The sequence below is a fragment of the Artemia franciscana genome, chromosome 4 (assembly GCF_032884065.1).
Source record: "Artemia franciscana chromosome 4, ASM3288406v1, whole genome shotgun sequence".
Taxonomy (NCBI): Eukaryota; Metazoa; Arthropoda; class Branchiopoda; order Anostraca; family Artemiidae; genus Artemia; species Artemia franciscana.
In genome coordinates, this window is record NC_088866.1 from 11,025,507 (window position 1) to 11,048,851 (window position 23,345).

Genomic DNA, 23,345 nt, shown 5'->3' on the forward strand with positions numbered 1-23,345 from the left:
GTGTGACACCTAATTAGCTTTTAATTAAATCAAAGTCTTCTTCTGTCACCCCCAATTAAGAATATTGACGATTTAACCTCCAGTATAAGCCACCTTCACCATATTGATGATATATCGACTCGGATAGGAAGTAAGAAAACAAATGTACTTATTTTACTAATTATTTAAGAAGAACCTTGATTTAAATATCATAAAAAAATAAGGAGTAGGTTTTAGGTTGCTTGCAATTTAAGAAGAAATACAACAACTCCATATTCAGTTAGCCATCTCACTTAGATTGTCAAATGGCCAGTTCGATGAGGTCCATAGAAAAAAATTACCTTTCCTTAGATCCGCCTGTGCCTCCAGAGGCACCCAGGGTATTAACAAGGAGCTGCCAATCTTGCCGCGGACTTGCTGCCGCCAGTATATCCTCCCACAGAGGCTGCATTGAGGTGTCCAGGTTTCTCACATTCGTCTGGTACCTTTGGTGCATGATGTTTCTGGGTCTGCATCTGCGGTGTGGCTTGTACTCGATGGTTGCTAGTGGAGCGCTGTATTCGGTAGCCAGGGATTCCCATACGCAGTACGTGGCCAAGGAATCTCCATCGGCGAACTTTTATGACAAATGTCATCCCCTTGTCGCCGATGGGGGTGATGGCACCCCTAGCCCGTGTTATCACAGATGGAATCGTTGATTGTCCTTTGCTGCCAACAGATGTTGAGAATCATTATGAGACGGATGTTCTTCAAAGCAAAAATTATCCTGTTCCTGGTTCAAGTGCCAGGTTTTGGCTGCGTAAAGCAGAACTGGTATTACGTTGCTCTTAAACAATCGCAATTCCAACCATAGAGAGAAACTTTAGGACCACTAAAATCTCCGTAGTCTATTTAAGCTTCCATTGGCTTAACCAATTCTTGTGAGTACTTCTTTTGTGGTAGATCCTGTGTCTTCAATTATGCTTCCTAGGTATTTGAAGTGAACAACTTGTTTTGAGGTGATCTCCAAAAGCGATGCCCAGGGATGAGTCTGGGGAGGCAATGCATTTTGTTCTTTCAGTATTTATTTTTAGGCAGCCTAACTGGCAGCTTCTCTCCCTCACTTGGCCTAGGATTTCTTGAATTCGTTGCCTTCAAGATTCTAGTATGGCGATGTTACCAGCAGAGCATATCACTTATGTCGACTCGTTCCTGGCTTTGCTTTTGATGCAGCAATCATCAGGTAGAAAACATTTCCAGAATTTGAAATTTGGTAGCATTAACTTGGTAAAGTTGGCTTTAAAAATTATCCTGGTTCGATGAAAAAAAAACTTTTTTTATTACACGAAAAGAATATGCAAATGGTGGACTTCAATATATTTGCTTCTAAAAAAGTTAATTTGGCAAATAATTCAGCTATACAAGGAGCCATTGCAGTAAAAGTACAAGCAGCCAAATTATATGACAGCTAACCAGTTTATTTTCTTTATTCAGAATTTTTAAATCAAACAGTTTAAGGGGAAATTAAACGTAAATGATAAAAATAGTACTTTCTGTTTGATTAAGCTTACGTGATAGTTTGTTAATTTTTGAAGCTAAATTGAAGTTTTTTTATTTGCTTAATTTGCTGTGCGGGAAGCAAGATAAGCATTGGCTTATCTTACTTGTGTTTTTTTTTCGTTGCTACGTCTTTTGATTTATTGATTGATTTAGTAGAATCCATGGGTACACAAGAGTCAATCCCATAGATCAGTGACTGAGGGAGGGGGGGATCCATTATTCTTTATTTTTAGAGAAGAGTGTCATTCGGATAAATACCATGGGAAAATCAACCCCCTATATGCATGTATTTTAACAGGGATACTAAAATTTATCGAGATATCTGTTCATCTATCATTGTTTTCCCCATATCGTGGTGTTAAGCTGCTCTTGAGTCAAACCAGCGCACTCCATTTTTTTTAGGGGGGAATAGTTCGGTAAAAGAATTCGATTGACTTCCAGCTTTAAGTTTTCTTAAGGGGAAATTGAATAGCAAGACATCGGGCTATCCCTTCCATGTCATATATTTTTAGTTTGTGTAACAACAAGAGACGTGTAAAGGTATTGGTCTTGTTGCCCAGATAAAGAACTATATCCTGCATTTACTTCTTTTCTTTCTCATAGTAGGTTTCTTATAATAGGTCAAACCAGCGAACTCCATTGGTTTTTTTTTTTTTTTTTGAGAATAGTTGGGTCAAAGAGGTCGATTGGCTTCCAGCTTTAAGTTTTCTTAAGGGGAAATGGAATAGCAAAACATCGGGCTATCCATTTATTGCCCAGATATTTGTTGTCCTATAGCCTGTATTTACTTCTCATCTTTCTTATAGTAGGTTACGTAGTTTCTTTCTTTCTTCTTTTTTTACAAACTTCCTTACAGTAGGACGCCTAAAAATGAGCAATGATATTTTGGTCGTTGACTAATCAATACATTTTATTTAGGAAGTCTATTTAACCAACGCCATTTCTTATATTAAAATTACCAGATAATATAGATTCCCATAGCTAATCTATGTTATTCCGACAGTTATTACCTGAATAGGTGCTAGCTAATTTTCCCAATGGTGACTAACCAGCTAAAAATTATTGCTATAAATAAAAGGGTTAAAATTCCGAATCTTAGAATTCCTTATTCCTTCACTTTCTTTATTACGGTTGTGTTGTGAGTCTTTTTTTATGGTAATGAGTGAATTAAAACGATTTAGCCTAGAAAATTATTTGTCGAGAGGAGTGGCTCGTGATGAAGACTGCCCAGTAATAGATTTGAAACATATGAGAAGTAGTACATTTATTCGATCGCCACAAAGATTCATGTCGCCTGCGAGTGATCCATGTCTTCGTCTAGGTTCGTGATGTGCACATTACGTCGATGTATCAGGATATTCTTCAGCTACTAGATGATTTTTCGTCAAAATTTGATATAGATGGTGTTTGTGAATCGTTCTTAAGTACAGATTATTCTCTTTCGCTTTAATCATTTCCAGGGTCCAAATGAACAAGAGCTAAGAGCTCAAATTGCACTTGTGACGAGGTCGGAAGAGCCAAGAGCTCATATGGTATGAGCTCTGGCAAAATTCTAAGAATAAATCAGAAAAGGAAAATCAGAAGCTTAATGCCGATCGGGATTTAAAATAAGAGCTCTGAGTCACAAGGTCCTTCTAAATATCAGAATTAATTAAGATCCGATCACCCACTCGTAAATTAAAAATACCTCAATTTTTCTAATTTTTCTTCTTCCTTCAGCCCTCCAGATGGTCGAATCAGAAAAAAAGACTTAATCAAATCAATTTGTGCAGCTCCCTGACACGCCTACCAATTTTCATCATCCTAGCACGTCCAGAAGCGCCAAACTCGCCAAAGCACTGAACCTCACCCCCTAACTCCCCCAAAGAGAGCGAATCCAGTCTGGTTACGTCAATCACACGTATCTACAATATTTATAAGCGTTTTCCAAGATTTCCGATTTCCCTCTTCAACTCCCTCCAATGTCATCAGATCTGGTCAGGATTTGAAATAAGAGCTCTGAGTCATGAGTTCCATCTAAATATCAAACTTCATTAAGATCCTTTCACCCGTTCTTAAGTTAAAATACCTCAATTTTTTTAATTTTTCCAAATTAACAACTCCCAGCTCCCCTAAAGAGAACGGATCCGTTCCAATTATGTCGATCACATATTTATAACTTGTTCTTTCTTCCCATAGGGTTTCATCCCGATATCCGGAATCCAGGATTTCCGGTTTCCCCTTTAGCTCCCCCCAATGTCACCAGATCTGGTCGGGATTTAAAATGAGAGTTCTAAAGCAAAAGATCCTTCTAAAGATCAAATTTCATTAAGATCTGATCATCCGTTTGTAAGTTTAAAATACTTAATTTTCAAATTTTTCAGAATTAACCCTGTTATGTCAATCACGTAGATCCGATCGCTCCTTCGTAAGTTAAAAATGCCTCATTTTTTCTAATTATTCTGAATAAACCCTCCCCCCCCAACTCCCCCAAAGAGAGCGGATCCGTTCCGGTTATGTCAATCACGTATCTAGGACTTGTGATCATTTTTCCTACCAAGTTTCATCCCGATCCCTCCACTCTAAGCGTTTTCCAAGATTTTAGGTCCCCGCCCAACTCCCCCCAATGTCACCGGATCCGATCGGGATTTAAAATAAGAGCTCTGAGACACAATATCCTTCCAAAAATCAAATTTCATTAAGATCCGATCACCCATTCGTAAGTAAAAAAATTCCTCATTTTTTTCTAATTTTTCCAATTTAACCGTACAGATTAGAATTATTGATTGGAGTCCTGTTTTTGAAGAAAAAAAATGCCCTACAAGAGCATTAGATAGTCTTATGTCAGCCATATTGCCTATTTATGAAAGAGCATGTCCCCTAAAGATTGTAAAGTCCAAAAAACTTGTTCCACGAAAGCCATGGATGTCAATGGAAATAATTGATGAAATACTATTGAGAAATAGGTTATATGAGAGATATTTAGATGATCGAAGTGAAGAAGCTTTTAACCTATCTAAACACGGAGGAATCTAGTGAATAAACTTCGAAGAAATGCAATTTTTAATCATTATAATCATAAATTTGAGCATAGCACAGGGAACATGAATGAAACGTGGAGGACAATAAATTACCTTTTTGGTGACAAAGGAGATAAGGAGAATGAAGAAGTGTGTTTAAGCGGTTGCGACTGTGATGATAAAAGTACAACTGTTAATAAATTCGGTAATTTTTTTTCGAATATTGGTCCTGAAGTGCAAGCTAATGTTTATGAAAAGTATCAAAAAATGCAGGGCAGTAATTTTAGTGATATAAGAGGTGAATTTCTAGAAAAGAATTGTAATTTGTGTACTAGTGATGAGATGAGTAGAATTGTAAAGTCACTGAAGGTCTAATTCAGCTGGACTGGATGGCTTAACTCTTCAAGGGCTTAAAGCAATTTTAGGTATATACTACCCTGTCTGGTGTTTATTATTAATCTTTCTCTAGAAAAGGGTAAGTTCCCTGAACAGCTTAAAGTCGCAAAAGTCATACCCCTCCACAAGGGTGGCTGCAAAAGCAATATGAAAACTGGCGACCGATTTCGATTTTACATCTTTTCTCAAAAATATTAGAAAAAGTGTTCCATAAACACCTATATGATTTTCTTCAGGTTAACGAATTATTAAGTGAAACCCAATTTGGGTTCCGAAAGAGACCTTACACAACCCACGCCTTGCACCATCTGGTGGAATGTTTTAGCGGTGCGTTGGATAAAGGGTACTTACCAATGTCAATTTTTATTGATATAAGGAAAGTGTTTGATACTGTAGATTTCAAGATTTTGCTGGACCGACTCAAGTGTCTGGGAACGCGGCACTTCTTTGCAGTGGTTTGAAAGTTATCTCCTTGGAAGATCCCTGCGTGTAGTACATAATGATGTGACTTCATCTTCTTATCGACTAAAATCCGGAGTTCCGCAAGGTTCTGTTTTAGGTCCCTTACTTTATCTTGTGTACGTAAATGCAATGCGTTTTTATCTTCAATATGTCTATGTACCAACCCTTACTGACGATACTGCTTTGACATTGCGTGCTAAATCAATCGAAGAGGTTGTGCTGAAAGCAAATGATGCATTGAGAAGCTTGGAGGTTTTTACGAAGCTTAGTTTGCCGTGTGTCAACGTGAAAGTCATTTCTGACTTTCTGCAGAGTAGGCATGCCAGCTGATGCTAGAGATCTAGTTATATTATCCGGAAAGTCTATTCGACAAGTTCATATAGTGCAATACTTGGGATTTTTCATTGATTCAAACAATTCATGGAAGCATCACAGTGATGTTATTTCTTCAAAAATTGCCCGAGGAGTTGGAATGTTTCGTAGATTGGAGCATTTCTTATCAAAGCGGATTCCTCTAATCATTCATCATTCAATTGTTTACCCATATATTTCACATGGCTGTCTGATTTGAAGCAGCAATTTTTACAGTAATTTCAAAAGAGTCCAGATTCTTCAGAACAATGCCGTGAGGATCATAGGCAAATATGTCAACGATGTGAATGACACAAGTGCTTGTTTTAAGTCTTTAAATTTGCTTAATTAGGGCCAACTACGGGATTATCAAAAAGCGGTTTTCGGTTTTCAGTGCGTGAATTTAGTCCCTGGTCTTTTTTGTGACAATTACCGTAACAACAGTGATAATCATGAAAATAATACGAGGAATTGGTAATAAATTGGTAATTGAGCTTAAGAGTAGCACAAGATCAGTATTTCGATTACAGTTTCTTGGAACTCAGTCTGGAATTCTCTACCGGTGAGCATCAGGGCGGCTGAGCATCTTCTAGAGTTTGAGAGGAAGTTAAAAGATCCTTTAATAAAGAATGGTTGAAATTGTATATATTTGTGAGGAGATAGGAGGTGGTAGGGAGGTCTGGTTGGTTGGGGATTGTAAAGAGGAATGGGTAGATGGGTGGTACTGAGGGAGTAGGGTTGTTGAGATTTTTTTTTAGGGGGATGTTGTGAAGGAGATTGGTCTCTTTTTCTTTTTTTTCACTGTTAGCTATTTATTATGTTATTTTTGATGTGTTTAGACAGCGGTTTATTTTTACTACTGCAGGCCAACAAAAACGTATGTTTTTCCATCAGTGCAGTAGATGTACAATGTACAGAGTTATAATTGTGTTTATTAACAAAGTATAGTATCGTATCGTATCACGGCTAAAAACATGGTCTCAAATAATTTAACTTAAGATTACTGGCCCCACCCAAATTTTAATTGCCCCGAAGATTATTCATTCCTCCCAATCCTTCCCCTATTGCCAAATTTTTTCCCTCAATTTCTTCAAAAGAAAACTGGGTTCTCCAAAATCTCTCCAAAAATTAACGTTCGTAAATACACAAATGTTCAAGACGAAATGCAAACCATTAAATTTTTTAACGTTAATTTAGACATTAAGTTAATTAAGACATTACCGAGATCCAAATTTTCTTTTGAGAAAACTCGAAGAAACCTTGAAAAATTTGTGGATAATGGAAGCACTAACTGCTCTGAAAAGTCACCATATTATGCTGGTTTATTGGCCATGGAGGTGAAGGAGTCCAAATTCAAATGAAAAGAACTTTCACATTTTGAGCTTACCTTATTTTTTAAAACACCATAGTCCTTAAAACGAACATTAATTATTACGCATATGATGGGGTTCGCCCCCTCGTCAATACCTTGCTCTTTACGCTAAATTTCGAATTCAATTCCTAATCTTTAAAAATGACCCCTGAATCACACAGGCCGTTTAAATAGCTATTTTAAAAGTACAAAAAAACTTTAGCATAAAGAGCGAGGTATTGACGAGGGGGCGAATCCCTTCATATACGCCATTTTTAATGTTATTCCTTACTTTCATCTTTACTTACTTTCACTTACTTTCATTCCTTACTTTCTCTAGTGTTAATGTTGCTCCATACTTTCAGTCGAGAAAACTTATTTTTTTTTATTTAATTTCTGATGGTTTTCTAAATAATGCTGGGAAATCCGGAGCCCCCTTCTCTTCCGCCATGAAAAATTCCACCATAGAAGATCCTTCCACGTAACTCCCTCCCCGACCACCAGGAAAAATCCCCCCTAAAAACGTCTGTATACTTCCCAATAACCAATACTATACATGTGAATAATGGGCAAAGCTCATAACTTTCAGCCACTTCCTTGGAAACTGTGGGGAATTAAGTCGTCTTCAAAGACAAAGTTACGAGATTTTTCGACTCTACTGAACAAAATGGTTATCTCAAAATTTTGATTCGGCGACTTTGAGAAAAAACTAGCGTGGGAGGGGGCCTACATTCCCTCCAATTATTTTGATCACTTAAAAGGACACTAAAACTTTTAATTTCCATTTAAATGAGCCTTCCCGCGACATTCTAAGTCAACTGGGTCAATACAATCACCCCTAAAAAAAAATGAAAATGAACGCGCATCCAAGATCTTTCCAAGATCGTCAAAAAAAAATACAAACTTCCACATTTTTGCAAAAAGAAGCTTGAAACCTCTACAACAGGGTTCTCTGATACGCTGAATCTGATGGTGAGATTTTCATTAAGATTCTATGACTTTTGAGGGGTGTTTACCCCTTTTTTCGAGAATAAGGCAGATTTTCTCAGGCTCATAACTTTTGATGGGTAAGACTAAAATCAAACGAACTGCTTGACAACAGAATGTATAAAGCGAACTGTGTATAAGAGGACATAAGATCTTTCGAATCAAAATTATTTTATTTGAGAAATTGCCAGGTTCCAAATGCATTGTAACACAAAAAGATTTTTTTTTTTTTTAGCCATTTAAAAAGGACCTTAAACAGTATAAGTATTTGATTTGACTAAGAATGTTCTAAAATGAAGTGAAAGGTATTTGTTGGCCAATTTTACCAGGATTTCGAGCAGTATTGTCAAGTAAGTCTCAAACATCTATTCGGGGGAAGTAAAGCCCATTTTGAGAACCTAGATGATTAGAGAATAGCTAACCTGGACAGGTACATCCGAGCTTTGAATAATATCCTCCACTTCATCCAACGGTACATTTCGAACTGGTATTCCGTTAATTTCCAATATCTTATCACCAACTTGTAAAGACATCAAGTCCGGATTCTTATCCAGCCTGAAAAAGGAAAAAAGATAAGAAAATATCCAAACGATTTCCAAGACAAAAAAAAAATTTAATGCTAAATTATGTGCATTGTGTTTTATACCAAAAGAGAAGCCCAAAAATAAAGAAGTAGAATATGAGAAAAACTAAAGTAATTGAAGGAAAAAATAATTAAGGATTAAAATAATAAAATGCGCTTTCTTGTGAAAGAAAGGAAAAAGACAAAAAATGTCAATTTGAACAACTACTTTTTGTTATCCATGAATTGCAGAAATATATTCAACACAAATCTAAACGGAAAAAAAAAATCGAAGTTCATTTTAGGGATATATACGCTCAATGTAGCATCATGTGTTGCATGGCAAACAATTTCGACGATGTAAGATGTTCCAAACTGTAATGAGTATTTCTTCTTTGCTTATTTGTGTTGACAAGTCTGTGTATCTCCGGTCAGGTTTTCTTTTATTTTATTTCAATTTCCTAATACTTCTCTTACTGCATTTTGTATGCATAGAGGGTTTAAGCAGGAGGGTTTTAAGCAGTGTTACTTTAAGCAGTTTTTATGGATTGTTATTATTAGGTCTTCTACCATTTTTTTTTCTTGGCATTCCTCTTATCGCAGTTTGCATGCACGTAGGGTTTTGGCAGTTCATTTTTTATTATTATTGTTGATTACTATTATTATTAGGTTTCCTTTTCAATTTTTTTCTTTTTATTTCTTCAGACTATTTTTATCGTATTTTGTATGCATGAAGAATTTTAGTAGATCTTTTATTATTGTTTTTATTGTTAGTCTATCATTACGGTATTATTAGATTTTCCTTTAATTTTTTTTTATTTATTAATGCTACTCTTGTCGCATTTTATATGCATCAAAAATTTTATTTGATTACTTTAGTATTACTATAATTATTGATTCCGTTCCTACCAAGGAACAATTTTCAATATTTAATCCTAGATTTTAGCAAATGAAAGTCTGAAATGTAGAATGTTATGCATCAGTACATAAAATGCATATGATTTAAGACTACCAGTTGCTAAATGTTTTAATTTGACATCAAACCTGTATTGTGAGAGTAGTTTTCTCAAATTCGTTTTTACCCCCCTTCCCCGCCCTCATCAAAAAATGTCAAAATATGACGAGCCTAAAATATGATGTTTTCTCAATTTTGACCAACCCTCTCACGAAAAACTATGATCCCTGCCCCTGCCCCCCTACTTATGAAACAAACTGAAAACCATTAATTTTCCTCACCTCCATAAGGAGAAAAAACATTCAACAACTGTTCAATAGATAAATGTCCGAAAGGTTCTTTAAAAGAATCCCTACAGGTCCATCTTACTGTGAGAATATTTTGTTCATCAAAAATACTTCACAGGACAGGATTAATTTTTCAAGTGTTTCTGCCAGTTATCAAAGATCATAGTTGCAACAGTAGTTGAAACCACAGCCCGTATACAAATTTAAGAAATGGGTTTTCAAAGAAACCACCAAGGGACAAATATTTTTTGTGCAACTTTTTTGTGCAAATTATTTTGGAAATTGCAAGTATCATTTAGATTCAACTGAACAGCTATTTGAACAGTAACTGAACAGAGAATTTACTACAAATCTATGAGTCAAAAATTCATTATTGAAGACCAGCTTTCGGGTAAATTATGAACAATCTGTTTATTTAATTTATATAAATTACTTTTATTAATAAGAACAAGCTACTAATTTCTTCATTGGGAGACAGGTATTGTTTCATATTCTTTAGGTCTGTATTTGTCTTTGATGACATTAATTACAAACATTCAATGGAATTTTATTTAATTCGCTTCTTTATAAAACCTGATCCGAATTGTATAAACTAATTTTGACACAGAAGTAGTGACTGCCCCTTGGATTCTAGCTCGCCCATAGCCACTAATCTTTCCTTTCTTAATGGTTTCAAATCATGAAGAACTTTAACGACGATTCCCTCAAGACGCAGGTTTTATTAATTTTTTTCAAGATGCAGGTGTTTGTTACGTAATAGGGAATGTTTTTTTTTTTTAAAGATAATGATGTTTATTCAATAATGGAGTGTTTTTCTTTGATTGCTTAAAAAACCCACGAGGGCTAGGGAAAATCCTACCAATTTTCATCGTCCTAGCACGTCCAAAGGCACGAAACTCGCCAAAACACTGTACCCCCCTAACTCCCCCAAAGAGAGTAGATCCAGTCCGGATACGTCAATCACGTATCTAAGACATTTGCTTATTCTACCCACAAAGTTTTATCCCGATCTCTCCACTCTAAGCGTTTTCCAGGATTTTCGGTTTCACACTCCAACTCCCCCAATGTCACCAGAACTAGTCGGGATTTAAAAAAAAGAGCTCTGCGACATGAATTCCTTCTAAATATCAAATTTCATTAAGATCCAGTCACCCGTTCTTCAGTTAAAATACCCCTACTCCTCCCTAACTCCCCCAAAGAGAGCGGGTCCAGTGCGGCTATGTAATTCACGTATCTTGGACTTGTGCATATTCTCCCCACCAAGTTTCATCCTGATCTCTTCACTCTAAGCCTTTTCCAAGATTTCCAGTCCCCCCCCCAACTCCCCTAGATGGAATTGGATCCGATCAGAGTTTAGAATAAGAGATCTGAGTTACGAGATCCTTCTAAATATGAAATTTCATTAAGATCCGATCACTCCTTCGTAAGTTAAAAATACCTCATTTTTTCTAATTTTTCAGAATTAAAGAACCCCCCCCCCAACTCCCCCAAAGAGAGCAGATCCGTTCCAGCTAAGTCGATCATGTATCTAGGACTTGTGGTTATTTTTCCCACCAAGTTTCATCCCAATCCCTCCGCTCTAAGCGTTTTCCAGGATTTTAGGTTTCCCCCTCCAACTCCCCCCAAAGTCACCGAATCCAGTCAGGATTTAAAATAAGAGCTCTGAGACACGGTATCCTTCTAAATCAAATTTCATTAAGATCCGATCACCCATTCGTAAGTTAAAAATACCTCATTTTTTCTAATTTTTCAGAATTAACCATCCCCCTACAAACTCACCCCTCCAGATGGTCGAATCGGGGAAACGACAATTTCTAATTTAATCTGGTCTGGTCCCTGATCCACCTGCCAAATTTCATCGTCCTAGCTTATCTGGAAGTGCCTAAACTAGCAAAACCGGGACCGACAGACAGACCGACAGAATTTCCGATAGCTATATGTCGATACCAAGTGCCATAAAAATCACTTTCCATGCCAATTTTTTTTTCAATTTTGTGGAAGATTTAGTTCAGCTAGGTCAATGAAACCTTCAGAGATTTTCAGAAATTAAAAATCTAAGATAATAGCTGGGAAATTTCATTTACCTGTCACTGCCATTTTGACTTCAAATTGCCAAAGGAAGTTCTTTTTGGAAAGGAAGAATAAACAAAAAATCTTTCTCATGTCGAAGTTCATACAGATTGGGTGTTTTCTGTCTTTTCACACCATTAACTTTTGTCCTGGTAGTGGCACTCACTGAAGGGGGCTCTAATACCACCGGTTTTTCCCTCTCCCCAAAATAAAAAAATACGGTTTTTGGTGTTTTCTTTGAGAAAACCCTTTTTGGTATTTTCATTGCAAATACAAATTGAAAGCAACAAAACTGCCCCCTATAAAATTTTCGCTAATTGGCCCCACTGTGTCCACACACCTTCTATGGATAATTTATAGAAAATCAGTTTCGCGAAATCTTCATAAATATAAAATTCATACTTACTGAACAACCTTTACCCCTTTCGGTGCAAATGGATCTGGTAAGGCAAGGCACTTGTTTTCTTCTTCTCGCGCAATTTTGATTTTGCGCCGAGGTAAACCGTGGATGGGCGGAAGTTCAACCAGATGGATAGAATGGGGACGAAGGCCTAACTTGGGTATTTTAGATGGCTCTTCCACATGGTGCTTGTAACAGGGGCCACTGGAAAAACAATAGCAGTAACAGATTTTAATCCAGAAAGTTTGACTCTTTCTCACAACTCTACTTTTTAAAACAATAAAAAACTTTAGCGTAAGGCGAGGCGTTGAGGAGGTGACAACCCCTGACAACCCCTTTCATATAAGGAATAATTTCTGTTCGTTTTAATTTTTAATGTCGCTCCTTACTTGCAGTTAAAAACTTATTTTTTATAATTTAATTTCTGAACGTTTTTTAATCAATGCAGGTTTTGATTTTGGCTCACCGCGCATGGATAATTAAAACAAAATTTGCATATTACTTTTTTTTGCTAAATGGCTTTCTCATAGTTTTGATCGGCCGATTTTTATAAAAAAGGAGTGGGGGAGGAGGCCTAGTTGCACTCCAATTCTTGGTTGCTTAAAAGGCAACTAGAACTTTTTAAGAATATTTTTATTAGTAATAGATATATGTTAATATAATTCATAGTAACTTACGAATTAACTTGCGTAACGAAATTCTATATTTGTATATTTTTATTACGTATCTTGCTCTTTACACTAAAGCTTCAATTTGGTCCCAGTTCTTTAAGAATGACTCCTGAATCACAAAGGCCGTAGAATAAATAGTTGAAATTACTAAAAAATACTTTAGCGTAAAGAGTGAAGTATTGTGGAGGAGAAGAACCACCTTATATACGTAATAATTTCTGTTCGTCTTAGATTCTAATGCTGCTCCTTACTTCAACCTGATTTTTTTTTTTATTTATAAAGCAAGAACATTCTGCAGCCCCTTCATGGAAATTCTCTTCTCTCGTGACTAATTTCTCCACAGAAAAATCCTCCCACGTGAGCACCTCCCCCCGACCCCCTTTTGACGTGAAAAACTCCCCCTGAAAACGTCTAACCACGTCCCAATAGCCATTACTATATGTAAACAATGGTCAAAGTTTGTAACTTCCAACCCCTCCCCCGAAGACTGTGGGGGATTAAGTCGTCCCGAAAGACTTGGTTAATAGGTTTTTTTATGCTGAACAAAATGGCTATCTCAAAATTTTGATCCAGTGACTTTGGGAAAAAATGAGCGTGGGAGGGGGCCTAGATGCCCTCTAAATTTTTGGTCACATAAAAAGGCCACTAGAACTTTTAATTTCCGTCAGAATGAGCCCTCTCGCGATATTCTAGGACCACTGGTTCAATAAGATCACCCCTGGGGAAAATAAAAAAAAAAAATAAATAAATAAACACGCATCCGTGATCAGTCTTTCGGGAAAAAATAAAGAATTCCACATTTTTGTAGATAGGAGCTTGAAACTTCTCCGTTACGGTTCTCTGCTACGCTGAATCTGATGGTGTGATTTTCGTTAAATTTATTTGACTTTTAGGGGGTGTTTCCCCCTATTTTCTAAAATAAGGCAAATTTTCTCAGGCTCGTAACTTTTGTGGGTAAAACTAAACTTGATGAAACTTATATATTTAGAATCAGCGTAAAAATGCAATTCTTTTGGCGTGACTATTGGTAACAAAATTCCATTTTTTAGAGTTTCAGTTACTATTGAGCCGGGTCACTCCTTACTACAGTTCGTTACCACGAACTGTTTGACTATGAAGCCAAAGAATATTCGAGATAAGATTTTTTATGACAATCACAAGCCTTGACTGGCTAAATTCGCATCTTCGAGTCAGAATCCAAAATAGCTCAAAACAAAAGTCACTCATTAAATCTGCCCCAAAAAAAACTGTTGTAATGCGTTAAATGATGACAAAATATAGATAAATGCATGATATGTAAATATTTGTAAGCGTTAGTAGTATGGAGTAACAACAACAGACTTTAAACCCGAGGCTCTAAAGATTTCCTACGAATACAGACGATAAACGCAAGCGGATTGCCTATACTACAGGCGATATACCTCATTTGCATATCACAGACATTATTCTATCGCAATAGCCTCAGTGAGCCCAACAGATACATAATTAGGAGGTACTTTTTAAGAGAGTAAACGCAACCAACTTGAAATACACGTTCTATTGACACGATTTGTTTTATAAGAGCCTTGATTGAGTAAACAAATTGAAGATGTGCTTTCTACTTTACATGTGAGTAATTTCGAATTTGTATTTCATGTTTATTGGATTTCACAATAGAATAATTAACCTAACTGACCTCACATTACACGCCCCTGACAATACACGATCCTCTTTTACTTCAGGCTATTCAGAGCTTCACTGCTTCTTTTTTTTGGAGGGGGCACCTTAGGAGACGTTATATTTAAAAAAAAACACTAATTATATTCTCCCTAGCTACTACCGAAGTAAGAAATTCCCCTATTTGTCAATTTAATGTTTATATGAAACACTTTCACCCTTAAATAATTTAGTTATAATATAATTATTCTTGAAAATTGTCAGATTTCAATTATTATTTCGCTAATCATTTAAACGCCATTTCTCTAATCTCTAATCATTTAAACGCCATTTCTCTAATCTCTTGAAAAGTATTTATACGGGTATTGCGTTTATCCATGAGAATTTAATCCTTTTTTTTGCAGAGCTCTGAACTCAATCGTATTAAGAAAAAAATAGAGAAATATTCCTTATCAGTGAAATATGCTTAATCGAGGAGGGTTGAATTAAAAAATCCAATATATAGGTTCACATTAAAATAAAAAAGAAGATTTGGGGGGGGGAATCTTATGCTGCCTCTCCCTGAGGAGGGGTAAGTAAATACTGTGGGTTTCTAATTACTGAATTATCAGATTGTACAAGACTCAAACATTCAACCTGGTTCAAATGTGCACAACTGATTCAAAAGTGCTTAACTGGTTTATTTCAAACTCTGAGAAGCTACAGTAGATGTAGATTTTAGCTGTAGGATACCGTTTTAGAGATAAACGTACATTTTTCTGAAAAAATGACACCTAAGCTTCTTAAAACATTCTATGATATTAATAAAGTAGAATGAATTGTTAGCAACGTAATGTCGGTGCTAAATGGGAAATGATAAAACCCAAAATGTTTTTAACTGAGTCGGAAGGGTTTAACTGTTTCAAAAGGGCTTAACTTGTTTATTTTGAGCTGTGAGAAATTATCTTGAAATCAAATGATTTGGTACACAAAGACCATTGCAGTATGGTCCCACCCTTGTCTAGATTGATAAATACGATCATCTTCGTACCTACGTTAATAGATGTGTTCACTCCCATACCTGCGTTGATAGAAGAGGTCACAACATGCCTTCATGTGTACATGCAGTCACCACCCATGCGTACGTCAACTCAAGTGGTATCCCCCATACCTATGCTGGTACATGAGGTCACCCCCAGGGGATCTCAATACATCTAACCATCCAGAAAAAAGGGAAACGTAGATGCATTGTATGTGAGTGTGTTTGTGTGTTAATATTTTTTTTTATTTATTATGCATGTGTTTTAAATAATATAAAATACAGCTTACATTCTTTTTTTCAGTTTTACAAAACCATAGTAATTTCAAAAGAAATTAACTTACTGAGGACAAACTGACAACCACTTTGACGGCACCCCTCTTACACACAGAGATGATGAAGCAGGACAAGCTGATGGTGGTAATGTGGTCAAGGAAAACCTTACAACACCCTCTGAATTGTCAAACTTTTATCGGTCAAACTCTGCCTTGCATAATTTATGTTTATAGGGCTGCTTTTGAGGATCCGTTTAAGGCTGGACGGACTCGCGAAGAATCTTCCTATACCTCCCATGTTAAACATTTGGAGTTTGCCTGACGTTCCTGAATTAGTGATTTTGGCGGTTTTTATGTCAATAGAAGTAAAAAAATCTGGTGAATATTTTGGCATAATCAAATCTTAAAGCCGACAATTATTTTTTTTATAATTCCAAAATAATTATAAAACCTGTTTCGGGTTTGCATTCTAGATTGCTATGCTTGACATTGTTGTTGTGGGGTATCAAAAAATAGAGCAAAAAATTTTCTATTCATCAATAAGAAGCTTTTTTCTATAATATATACCTCCTGGCTGCATTCCCTTCAAATACTTTACATATTTGTGTTCCGAAATCAAAATTTCGCCTCAAAAGGTTAGATTGAGCTGTAATCGGAGCATCTAAGAATGCAAAAATTACACCAAGGGGCTAACCACTCGGATTGTTCAGGAGCGATTCAGTCAAGCATTATCTAGTTCTAACCTGTTTAAACAGAGTCTAGAGAAGAAGTAAGGTGCAGACACCAAACTGCCGGTTAATGAATATATAAGAAAATTGTATTGTATAAATAATTAAGGATAAGCTGCGTCTAATCCTAGAGATAAATTGAACACAGCACAAGGGCCGAATAAGAAGCAATGGTTTTATTTTAAAAAGATTGATCTATCGTTTTGGTTTAATTAAAATAAATTCGGGACAAATTTATGTATTGTAGTATAAGTACAATTTTGCATAATCTTCGTACTGAAATAAGAATTAAAAATATATAAAACAAGCTAATTAATAACTAATGAATGAAACAAAATAACTAATGAACGAAACAAAATGTCCCCAGAATATTTAAATTTGTTATAGCAAAACCCAAGTCTTGCTGTAGAACTACCAAAGCAAACTACAAAAGCAGTCAATGACCAGTCTCAAGTCCAAGGCCTTTCCAAGAAACACTCCCACCCCTTGGTAAATAAACCCCAATAAAAATTACCCATACTAAAGCAGTCAAATGACCAGTCTCAACTCCAAGGCCTTTCCAAGAAACAATTCAACCCTTTAGTAAGTGAACCCCGATAAAAATGGTCAAAACCCTAATAAAGTTCTTATATAGTTCTTGTTATTGACCACAGTAACATGGGAAAAAAAAGAAATATACGAGGGCTCCATTTGCCAAATGTGCAGGCCCATCGTGAAAAGTTGAAATTAAATTATCGGGCTAGAGGCAGACCGCGTTTACCAAAATATATGTTAGAAGACTTAACGGATGCTTCGGTTCACGACGAATCAAGTTCCGAAGGAATTGGAACAAATTCCCCTTTTGTGTTGAAAGTTATCACTTGTGGAAGAAATTTGGGGTCAGACCTTCTAAAAGGCTCACGCTGGATTGTGGATCTGCCTTACCTTTTTGAGAATTATGAAAAGCTCGTGATTCGCCACATGTAAGTTTTTTCTTTGTCTTTCATTTTACGTCATTGATTTACTGCTATCAAAATTATTAGGATGGGGAATTATTCTGGGTTGCAATTAATACAACTTGTACCTTATTAATTCTTGATAATTGTCTTTTCAGCTATAGAGAAAGAATGTTCGATAACTTTTAAAGATATTTTCATCCCAAAACAGAAAGTTAAGAAAGTAACACCATCAGATTCAGCGTATCACAGAACCTTATTGTACAAGTTTCAAGCTCCTATCTACAAGAATGTAGAATTTTGTATATTTTGCCAAAACACAAATCCCAGATGCGTGTTTATTTATTTAATTCTTTTTTCCAAGGGTGATTGTACCGACCCAGTGGTCTTAAAATTTTGCGAGAGGGCTCATTCAAATGGAAATGAAAAGTTCTAGCGCCATCAAAATCCTGATATAGCCATTTTATTCAGCATAGTTGAAAAACCTTATAACTATGTCTTTCAGGACGACTTACTCCCCCAAAGTCCCCATGGGAGAAGCTGCAAGTTAAAAACTTTGACCAGTGTTTGCACATAGTAATGATTATTGGGAAGTGTACAGACGTTTTCAGTGGGATTTTTTGGTTGGAAGGAGGGGTTGAGAAGAGGAGGTTATGTTGGGGAAACTTTCCATGGAGGAATTTGTCATGGGGAGGAAAATTTTCCATGAATGGGAGGGGGCAGGATTTTCTAGCATGATTTAAAAAAACAATGAAAAAATAAATATGAAAAAGTGTTTTCAACTGAAAGTAAGGACCAGCGATAAAACTTAAAAAGAACAAAAAATATTACACATATAAGGGGTTCATTTCCTCCTAATCTCTCACTCTTTACGCTAAAGTATTTTTTAGTAATTTCAATTATTTATTCTACGGCCTTTGTGATTCAGGGGTCATTCTTAAGGATTTAGGACAAAATTTAAGCTTTAGTGTAATGAGCGAGGTATTGACAAGTGGGCGAGCCCCCCTTATATACGTAATAGATACCTGCGAATATAGAAGTTCGTTAGGTAAGCTAATTCGTAAGTTACGTATATTTTTACTAATGAAAACAATCGTAAAAAACTAAAAGCTCTAGTTGCCTTTTTAAGTAGCAAAAAATTGGAGAGCAGCTGGGCCTCCTTCCCCGCTCATTTTTCTCAAAATCGTTCGATCAAAATTATGAGAAAGCCGTTTAGCCAAAAAAATAAAAATTCAAATTTCGTTTTAATTATTCATCTGCGCAGAGCCGAAATCAAAACATGGATTAACTAAAAAAAACATTCAGAAATTAAATAAAAAACGATTTTTTTTAAATGAAAGGAAGGAGTAACATTAAAACTTAAAACGAACAAAAATTACCCAGTATATGAAAGGGGCTGTTCCCTCCTCAACGCCCCGCTCTTTACGCTAAAGTTTTTACAGTATTAAACAGTAGATCTTTTAAATTATATTTTTGGTAAAAAATAAGGAGAGGGGCACATTTGAAGGAAGGCCTAAAAATTCAGAAAAGAACTTAAAACAACCATAAGTAGCTACTTATACTATTCCTAAGAGCGAATGCTTCGCTATACCCCACCCCTCGCCCCTCTTTAAGCGACAGTTTATAGCCCATTATATATTTCCCCATTACATTTTGAAATAGCCCCACTTTTTATTTCTGTATTAATTTATGACGAAAGCTAATCAATCGGCGGAAAAATGAGTCGCGCTATTCTGAAATAAATAAAAAAAAAAACAAGTTTTTTAACTGAAAGTAAGGAGCAACATTAAAACTTAAAACAAACAGAAATTACTCCGTATATGATAGGGGCTGTTCCCTTCTCAACGCCTTGCTTTCTACGCTAAAGTTTGACTCTGTCTCACAACTCTCCATTTAAAAAAAACAAAAAAAAAACTTGCCAATTTGAAAAATAAAAAAATATACTACGACATTTAGGGGTGTTTCCCCTTATTTTCCAAACTCGTAATTCGAAGAAGAGGGGGATATGTTGGGGGAACTTTCCTTGGAGGAATTTGTCATGGGGGAAGAAAATTTTCATGAAGGGAGCCCAGGATTTTCTAGTATTATTTAAAAAAAAAATAATGAAAAAATAAATATGAAAAAGCTTTTTTCAACTGAAAGTAAGGAGAAGCATTAAAACTTAAAACGAACAGAAATTATTAAGCATGCGATAGGCTCACCTCCTCCTAATACCTCGCTCTTTACGCTAAAGTATTTTTAGTAATTTCAACTATTTATTCTACGGCTTTTGTGATTCAGGGGTCATTCTTAAGAAATTGGGACAAAATTTAAGCTTTAATGTAAAGAGCGAGGTACTAACGAGGGGGTGAGCCCCTTCGTATACGTAATAAAAACATGAGAATACAGAAGTTAGTTACGTAAGCTAATTTGTAAGTTACGTATATCTTTTACTAATAAAGATTCGTAAAAAATTAAAATTTTTAGTTGCCTTTTTAAGTAACCAAAAAATCGGACGGCAACTAGGCATCCTCCCCCGCTCCATTTTTTCTCAAAATAATTCGATCAAAACTATGAGAAAGCACTTTAGACAAAAAAATAAATATTAAAATTTCGGTTTAATTATTCATCTGCGGAGAGCCAAAATCAAAACATGCATTGATTCAAAAACGTTCAGAAATTAAATAAAAAAAAAACAGTTTTTTTAACAGAAGTAAGGAGCGACATTAAAACTTAAAACGAACAGAAATTACTTCGTATATGAAAGGGGCTGCTTCCTCATCAACGCCCCGCTCTTTACGCTAAATTTTTTACTGTTTTAAAAAGTAGAGTTAAGAGAAAGAGTCAAACTTTAGCGTAAAGAGTGGGGCGTTGAGGAGGAAACAGCCTCTTTCATATACGGGATAACTTCTGTTCGTTCTAAGTTTTAATGTTGCTCCTTACTTTCATTTAAAATGCTTGTTTTTTTTATCTAATCATTAAAAAGTACGGATAAAGGTTCTGAAAGAATGTCTGCAAAGGCTTTAAAGGATTTGAGAAATAAACTAGCCAATTTGATCCTCCTAACTCATAAAAGCATATTGGTATTTTTAATCGTACTAATAAGAACTTTGTGAATTACTCGAATAAAAATTTAAATGATAGTTGAGATGCAACTGAATTTGGGGCACGGATTTTTACTTTGAATTTGATTTTAGGGAGTCAAGTGAGACTTAATTTTTCTTGGAATTTGGTTAGTAATTTCCGTTGGAATTTGGTAAATCGACACGGGTCTGTTTAGAGGGCATTTCCTGTCATGCCCCAAAGGATTTTGTAAAGTTTTGAAATACTTGGCTTTCCTGATTGGTAGTTCCAGGACAGTTTTTGGCTTGGTTACATACATAAATAAAATTGGGTGGTTTAATCTGACAATGAAATACAACAAACTTTCGGTTAGATCGTATAATTTCCACTTCTCGCCCATTTCTAGCTATATTTTATATTTTATTTCATATTTTAATTACCCTACATCGCTCACTACTCTACATACTACCTATCCTTTTTGAAGCTATAGCACTTTCCTTTCTACCAAAACAATAAAATCGCTACTTTACTATTTTACTTCCTCACAACCTATTAGCATTTTATTTACAGGTGCCAAGACATCAATTTGGTTTCAAATATGATGTTTTCTAAAGAACATAGAGCTGGATTGCGCTCAAGACTCATCTTCAAATGCGAATCATGTCATGAGGAAGCCACAATTCACACAGAAAAACGCCTTGCTCCTAGAAGGCTTAAAAAAAAGACTCAACGAAAACCGTAGTCAAAAAACGGAAAAGGACTGATTTTGATAGTGTGAATACTATCAGAAAGAAACACAAAACAGAAACAGGAACAGTAAGTGTCAACAAAGAGGTAGTGGTTGGTGCAATAAATGGTGGAATGACTCACGCCCAGGTTCAAGAACTTTTCTCTACCATTGGAATAAATACCCCGTCTCAAAAAGTCTTTACGAAATTTGAGAAAGAAATTTGCGTAGAATTGGAAAAAGTTCTCTATGACTATCTTATCGAAAATGGGAAAACCGAGCGAAGGATGGCACTGGAAGCAGGTGAGAAAATTCACCCAAATGGAGCTGTAGAGACATGTGTTATAGTTGATGGAAGCTGGTGTACACGAAGTTATGGGAATAGATATCGTGCACTCTCAGGCTGTGGAGTGGTGATAGGTTTCTATTCGAAGAAACTCTTAAATCTAGGAATTAGGAACAAATATTGCTGTACTTGCGTGAAATACAGGCATCAAGTAAATAGATCTGTTCCTGAACATACATGTTTTATGAACTGGCAGGGGCCCAGTACAGGTATGGAGTCAGATATATTAGTTGACGCATTCCGAATAGCAACATCCATGCACAATCTAAGATATGCTCGATTTGTTGCCAACGGCGATTCAAGTACCCATTCTGAAATTATAGCAAGGGTACCATATGGCAGAAATGTAGAAAAAATTGAGTCTGCTAATCATGCGTGCAAATGCTTGAAAAACAGACTATATAAGAAGCAGCATGAAAATGCCGAATGCAGAAGATTTCTTAGTGCCGCAATAATAAAGAAAATGTGTGATTTTGCCAGAAATGAAATTGTATGTGCCACCACAGAGAAGAAAAGCGTGAAGGATCTCATCAGTGCGCTGAAGGCAATTCCTCTACATTTTTTCCGTGGCGACCATAGATTTTGTCCTACACGCTGCTCGTTCTCCGGGAAAGTTCTACAGGTCAATCCTGAAGACACCCCTAGGAACATCTTTCTCAGCCATGTGTATTCAGCCTTTGATACGCTGACCAGAAGGGCTCGTCTACTGATAGGAAACCACACGAGCAACCTGGCAGAATATTTTATGAGCATAGTTGCAAGGCTTATAGGTGGCAAAAACATCATGGTTAGCCAAAGTGCGCGATATACCACCCGTGTTAAAGCAGCAGGAATCCGATTTACGAAAGGTCACTCAGCTCGCCTTGAAATATTTCGAAGAACTGTAGGATCTACACCAAGTAGGCTGTTGAAAAAACTTGCACAACAGCGGGCCATGACTACTGCTCGACGTAAAAAACTGTCTGCTAAAAAGCGCCTTTTCACTAATGCTTCCACAAAACTCCCTTCAAAAGAAATCAGGGAGCCAACCGGAGCAGACAAAAACTACGGCTCGAACGCAACTGCTCCGGATCTTGATTGCAGTGCGCTCGAAATTGCAAAAACAGATTTTTTGACTCGTCTCCAATGTACTGCATTAGATATCCTCAGTATCGAAAAAGCCACTAGGCTTCAGAGAAATTCTATCGATAATAGCTGGATAGAATACAGAAAAAACAGAATTACAGCTTCCGTAGCTGGTGCTGTTTGTAAAAGGCGGTTGAAGACTGTGGGCTCATTAGTTCGGCAGCTGCTGTATCCCAGAAACCACCAAACAAAGGCAATGGAGCATGGTCAGATGTATGAGCCTGTAGCTATTGCAGCTTTTGCAGAGAAAATGGGTTGCATTCTGAACTCTGCTGGGCTTTTCATTCACAAGGAATATGGGTTTCTAGGGGCCAGTCCGGACGGGATAGCAATTTTCCCTTCGGATGAGAAGACTTTTGGAGGTGAAGTGCCCTTTGACAGCAAAAGGGCTTACATTGGAAGAGTGGATAGCGCTTAAAAAAATACATGTCTAGAAAAGAAAGTTAATAGTGAAATAAAGCTGAAAAGAACACATGACTACTAT

The 23,345-nt window shown here is 36.2% G+C and overlaps 1 protein-coding gene across 2 annotated transcripts in view; it reads right to left on the minus strand.

The window, feature by feature from the left end:
- Positions 1-23,345, minus strand: part of LOC136025978 (LIM domain kinase 1-like) — a 142,758-nt gene that overhangs the window by 58,956 nt on the left and 60,457 nt on the right. For both annotated transcript variants that reach the window (XM_065702108.1, XM_065702109.1), the window contains exons 5-6: positions 12,345-12,542; positions 8,487-8,619 (exon numbers count right to left, since the gene is read on the minus strand). In XM_065702108.1, coding sequence (XP_065558180.1) covers positions 8,487-8,619; positions 12,345-12,542 — 331 coding nt within the window. The remainder of the gene's footprint in view (positions 1-8,486; positions 8,620-12,344; positions 12,543-23,345) is intronic.